Source organism: Alligator sinensis, unplaced genomic scaffold, assembly GCF_000455745.1.
Source record: "Alligator sinensis unplaced genomic scaffold, ASM45574v1 scaffold388_2, whole genome shotgun sequence".
Classification (NCBI taxonomy): domain Eukaryota; kingdom Metazoa; phylum Chordata; order Crocodylia; family Alligatoridae; genus Alligator; species Alligator sinensis.
This window is the reverse complement of record NW_005842102.1, coordinates 292,148-298,319: the sequence shown is the minus strand read 5'-3', so window position 1 is coordinate 298,319 and position 6,172 is coordinate 292,148. Positions and strand designations below refer to the sequence as shown.

General features: G+C 49.4%; 1 protein-coding gene across 3 annotated transcripts in view; it reads right to left on the bottom strand.

Annotated features, from left to right (window-relative positions):
• Positions 1-6,172, bottom strand: part of CIZ1 (CDKN1A interacting zinc finger protein 1) — a 26,758-nt gene that overhangs the window by 5,046 nt on the left and 15,540 nt on the right. For 2 of the 3 annotated variants that reach the window (XM_025204997.1, XM_025204999.1), the window contains 6 exons: positions 4,262-4,447; positions 3,773-3,903; positions 2,877-2,961; positions 2,106-2,219; positions 1,496-1,672; positions 551-620 (listed from right to left, as the gene is read on the bottom strand). In XM_025204997.1, coding sequence (XP_025060782.1) covers positions 551-620; positions 1,496-1,672; positions 2,106-2,219; positions 2,877-2,961; positions 3,773-3,903; positions 4,262-4,447 — 763 coding nt within the window. The remainder of the gene's footprint in view (positions 1-550; positions 621-1,495; positions 1,673-2,105; positions 2,220-2,876; positions 2,962-3,772; positions 3,904-4,261; positions 4,448-6,172) is intronic. The other variant, XM_025205000.1, reaches the window with a different exon arrangement.

Below are 6,172 nucleotides of genomic sequence, written 5' to 3'. Positions count from 1 at the left end.
ACGACGTTCTGGAGGCAGCGTTCCCCACAAGGGCAGCCAAGTGTCTGTTCCAAGCAGAAGCTAGTCTAGACAACAGTGGTCTTGAGGCAGAGGAAGTGTGTGCAGGCTCCTCAGGGGACCCTGGTGGTGCCTGCCCAGTGTCTCCACTCAGTTGTATTTCTGCTGAGGAGGCTTCCAGGCAGCGCACGCTCAAGCACCATCTGGGAGCTGGTACCTGTTTCCTGTATGTGTCCTGTTCAGGCTCCTCCCTCACCCCAGTCAACCCACCCTTCGTGTGCCTGGACAGGTTTCACAGTTCTCACCCCATCTACTCAAAGGAGAACACTGAAGCCATTAACAGCTCTGAGCAACAGCATCTGCATTCTTTTCACTCGCAGTTGAGCTGCACATCAACCTCTGGCCCTTTCTTCAAGAACTGCTCCTCTGCCAGTCTGATGAGGATGCTGGAAGCAATTTCTGCCCAGGAGCTTCTTGCCCACTGTAAGTGAAAGCTCCCCCATCCCCATTACAATAACAGCCTATGACCACAGTGTTTGTCTGGCTTGCTTACCATAGGCGGTGTCTGGACAGTACTTCTCATTTCCTTCATAATCCTCTGCAGACATTTCCTTCAAACCAACCTGAACAGAAGGAGAACAGGGTGGTGCTGAGTGTCCCTGGCCTACAGCCTGGCCCAGCTGGCACTGTGTCCTAGCCTTGAACATTTTCTGAGGTGCTGGAGTAAAGCGGAGATACAACAATCCTAAAAGATGTTTGCATTTCCTGTTACCATAGGAAGGAGGTAAAATAAGCCCCTTCCTTGTAGGGAGGTTCAGCCTTTATGCCCAATTACCTGAACAGACTAGTCACTATAGCACAAGAGAGAAACCAAACAGCAGGAAACCATTTCATTAGCAAGGTTAAAACCATCACCTACATTCCAGGCCCAAGGTGCACTCAGCTGCATCCCTCCCACAGTTAAGTTTCTGAAACTACTGCACTGAAGAACATTATATGCCAAGATGTACCTATACTAGTATACAGGTAGTATACAGGCATGTATACTATGAGATCTAGGGCGATTCCAGACTGCTAAATAGTCAAGTCTAAAATGTACCATTCGCCTTTGTTAGGATACCCCAGAAATTCCTCTTCCTCCCTTCTGCCCCATAGAAATGAAAGGGTCTCCAAAAACAACATGTTCTCCACATTACAGCTAATGTCTTTGAAGATGAGGTGATCCTAGATCTAGTTAAAGTTGTTCTTTGATCAGTAACAGGAGTTACTGTTACAGAACACCAAAAACACAACTAGCCCCATGTATGAGTAGACCAGATTCTCCTTCACAGTCTGAAGGGCTCTAGAGGAGTCCCTAATGCTTCACCCCACACTGCTCCCTGGGAACAGGTCACACTGGTCTACCAAGGGCCTCAAGCTCCACCAGACTGGACTGAGGCAACCAGGAGGATACAAACCAGTGCCCCCAGAGCCTCTGGTTTCCACTGGCACTGCATACCTGCTTGGCAATAGGATCTTCATTATCTGTCAGCACCACCTCCGAGTCTTCCTCTTCACCCCCTCCCTCCTCCTCTTCCTCGTCTTCATCATCGTCTTCAAAACAGCCAACAGCATCCACTGTGATTAGCTCCTCCGAGTCCTCTGGCCCACCCAGCTCCTTCTCTCCCAGCCTCACCTACCAGGCAGAGAGAAGAGACAGCAGACCTAGTGAGATTGCCAACTTCACACACTTACTCAGTGCTGATCCTGGGGAGCCCTCCTGCTGATCCTGGGGGACTGACTAGGCCCCTTTCAGAGCCTAGGCTGCTCAGTGAGATGACTGGACACAACTGCTAGCAAGTGCCACCAGGCTTCTATCCTGGTTTCATGCACACAAGACTCAGTTTCTAGTCTGCTCCTCTGAGCCCCATTCGTGGGAATACAGTCAGCGAGGAGAGAAGCCACTGGATAGGAAGAACTGCTACCTGCCTGTACAGTGTCCCGTCATCCTGGTGATGGTTTGAGGCCTACAGGACACATGCCCTCCCCCAGCTTTACCAGGGCAGCCACTCCTAGAACCGCTGTACTTCCCTTCCCCTCCTACCCGCCATAGTCCAACTGGTTTTTACCTCCTTGGCTTTCTGCTTATGCTCAGGAGACTTCATGTGCTCCACAAACTTGCGCGGGGTCTTGAAGTGGCGGCTGCAGACAGTGCAAAAGGGACGGAGAGAGCGTTTGGCCAGCTGAGGAGACAGGAAGGAAAAGAGCTGGTTGGTCAAGAGGGGCACCATGGTCCGCTTTCAACAAAGCTTCATGCACAACTTCTCACAGAAACGCAGGCCTAGTTCTTCTGGAACAGTCAAGCCACACAAAGCATGACCTCCTCACTGCACAAGAGGGGAAGCCCCAGGTCACATGCTCCCAAGCTAATCTGTGACAGAGGTAGACATCTGCAGCAACCTCATAGTCTTTAAAGATCTTCCCACCACTTGTTGTACGAGTAGGGTTTGCTGAAGCTGGTGTCCCACCCAGACAGCTCAGGCTGCCTACTTTAACATTTCCTTCCAGTAGCAGCTAATCAAAGAGTGCAGTATCATACCTCTGCATACAGGAGATAGGAGTCATATTTATCATATTCAATTAGAAGACAAGAACCAAGTCCTGCCAGTCAGTACCAGCATCACAGCATGAAAACCAGGAGATCCCCAGTACCAGTGTATGGGCACCCCAGAGAACCAGAGGTGCTAGGGATTGCACTATGGTGCTCAGGGTACTTCCAGAGAGATCTTCTTGGACATGGCTTCCACCTCACTCTTCTCTCCTGCCACTGGGAGAGAAGCTAAATGTTTTTTTTAATTTGGCTCCCTCTAGGTCAGGAAACATGAAAGCTGATTTGTTACCTTGTGTTCTTGGGTCCTTCGATGTTTGATGAGATCCCCTGTGAAGTGTATCTGGCAGGTGTTACACCAGCGCTGCCGGGGTCCCCTGCAACAACAAAGAACGTCTCAGTAAGATTTGGTACGCTCTAAAGATAGTGTGTTCCACTTGAATGTGTCCTGGAGAAGCACATAATTCACTCAATTGCATAATGCGGTGCCAGTTCCAGTTTGTTGGCTATTACCTATGTTGTAACAAACTCTGGTTATCTGCATATCAGTTAAATGTGTTAGACCTGTCAGATCCATTGTTTCTCTTACTTAATTGTACTCTGACTAACAGCATAGTAAGAGGGCTTGTCTACTTTGTAACTTAAATATTCTCCATTTAACCCATCAGGAAGGATGAAGGAGAAAGCAGCTCTGAAACTGACTAATAGAAACCTTAAAAATGAAGGGAGCTAAGCAGGTTCAGGGCTGCTGATTCCACTGCACTGGGTACTGATTACATTAAATTCAGGTAAGCATATAATCCTGAGGCTATGCACATAAACAGAATACACTACCCACTCCTGGTTGTAGTTCTGCTCTCTTAGCATAATTCTCTCCCTAGTGGGCTACGGTTTAGCTCAACTCTTCCACCCTTACCCAGTTTAGCTCACACTGATAAAAATGTACCTGGTGCAGGACAGTATGAGCTAATGCACTATAATAAGAACTGCACAGTGACACAAAGTCAATATAGCCACACCACAGAAAAAGGCTGAATAGGTTGCCTGACAGGAGTTAAAGCCCAAGAAAGCAGGTGGATGCTGCATCATGGCCTAAGCAGTGATACAATCTGGTGGGGTGGGACTGAAGAGCTACTGCTTCTGGTCTCTGTAGAATCAGCTGTGTCTGCCTCCAGAATACACACGTACCCACTTTTCTCCACCAGAGACTTCTGCTCTTTCACCATAGGCAGCAGTGAGACAAAGCAGATATTGCTCATGTGCTGAATCTCTCCAAGTCGCTGCTGGTGCTGAATTCCAGCCATGTGGGACTGGAAATTCTAAGAGAGGAGAGAAGTTAGAAAAAAATTGCATTTAGATAGAGACTCAAGCTACAGAAATGGATGATCAGGTCCCTGCATTCTACCCTCTCTACAGATCTATCACATCTGGATTGTTTAAAAGCTTAAGTGAGTGGCTGCCTGGGGATCAGCCCATGCTGGCACTTCAGGATGTCTGCTTACCAGCTCCTTCAAAGAGAAGCATGGCTCATTTTGTTCAGTTATTTATAGGCTTTTGTATGTCTCTCATTAGTGAAGCCTCAAAACATGTCTCTGAGCACAATGTTGGCTGCAGGCACCTGGCCACGCAGTCCTTTCCCCTTGCCTGCCAGGTCTGGTGCAGCTCTTGTGCTTATACCTGCTGGTTGCAGCAGTTGGTCTTGCAGATGTAACAGTAGAACTTAAGGACAGGCTCGGGGCCAGTATCAGTTGTGCCCAACTCACAGGTCCGATGCCCTGGCTTCAGGGCTGTGGTGCTGATGGCTCTGCTCTCACTGCTCTGTTGGATAGTCACTTTCAGTGAACCCCCAGAAGTCAGTACCTGCTAGAATAAGAAAAGACAGGGTCCAGTGTAAAGGTCTCTCTTAAGAAATTACTGATGACCAAGGAGACATTTCTAGCACCTGAGAACGTACCCAACCTCTCTAGCACCTGAGAAAATGCACATAAACTTTAGTTAACCTCATGTCATTCAAGGCCTCTTGTATTTACACTCAATGTTACCACCCCTTTTGGGGTCAGCAATCACTTACTGAACTACAGGAATTATTCATGGATCTGCCAGCACAGAGTCACTCCCAGACCAGTTTGTATTTTTACGTTCCAATTCCTAATGGCCTCTGAAGACATTTTACACAGATGCAGTCCTCAGTAGCTGCAGGCCCAGCTGGAGGCCTTTAATGGCTTGTTTTTACTCATTGCAGAACAGAGGATAGTTTAGCATTACATGCAATAGGCAAAGGTGGAACAATAAGCATACTGCCCCACCCACTCATAAAGGAAGACCCCATTAGAACAGAGATGTCACAAGACAGCCATATCTGAATCTGCCAGGGCATGCAGGGTCAAATATTCAGCTGTTTTCAATGGAACCACATGGATTTATATCAAGCAAAGCTCCAACATGGAGCAGATCAGCCTTAGGCATCATTACTTGATTTTAAGAAACCTATTGGCACAGATTTCCAGCCTGCTACCTCCTGCTGGTTGCAACTGTCTTATCTGGGGGCCTGATTCTTTCCAATCTCTGCTTGAGGGCCAAGTCCCAACTAGCTTCTTTCCCCTGCTGACTGTTAAACAACAAGCTGCTTGCCAGCATTGGGCTGATTTACCAGCCATGGTAAAGGAAGAAATGTGCATCTCCATTTTCTATCACAGCAACCCTCGCAAGCTATCTGCTCCTTTCTAAACTTTCACATTCATCTCCAGCAATTCTCAAGCTACCAGACATCTGTTGACAATGGCTGTTCCCTTAATCAGGTGGACAACCTCTAAGACCAGGGCAGGCAAAATACAGTCCATGGGCCAGATTCAGCTCACCAGGCAATTTCACCTGGCCCATGGGTGTCCACCAATTAATTTTATCCCACCCAGCCTGCACACTTCACTCCCACCCTTGTGCGTGGGAAGACCCTGCCCCAGCCAGCATGCACAGCTTCCAAGTGGGGCTGCTGCTGCCATTGCTGCAACTGCTGGGGGACCTGCTTAGCTTCCTCAGCCTCCAGTAGATCCTCCTCACATCCCTGCTTCAAGTAGGGAAGCTGCAGCTGGCCAGAAGCACAGTGCATGCGGCTTGGGCTAGCAAGAGTGCAGAGTGTGGGGCCCACACCCAGAGGGGTGGCAGGAACATAGAGCTTGGGTGGGCAGAGGGTAGGTATGTGGGGTTTGTGGGGTGAGGAAGGGTGGGGGTTGTGGGGACCCCCCATATATCCCCACATTGCCCACAGCCTCTACCACTGATGGCAGCAGCAAACGGTGGGCCGGGGTGCTCATGGCCCATGCGGGTACAGCTCCCCAGTGGTGCACAACTCCAGCAGTTCCAGGAGCTGCACATGACAGCAAGGAGCAGATCCAGGCAGGGGCTTTACACAGGACTTCCCCTCTGGTGGCACGTGAATCCTGGGAGCTGCATGTGAGCCCTGCACAATAGAGGCAGGCTGGCCTGGCTTCACTCCTTGCTGCCATGTGTGGTTCCTGGAACTGGCTGGAGCTGCATGCTGCTGGGTGGTTGTGTCTATGTGGGCCATGAGTGCCCCGAGGGCCTGCTGCT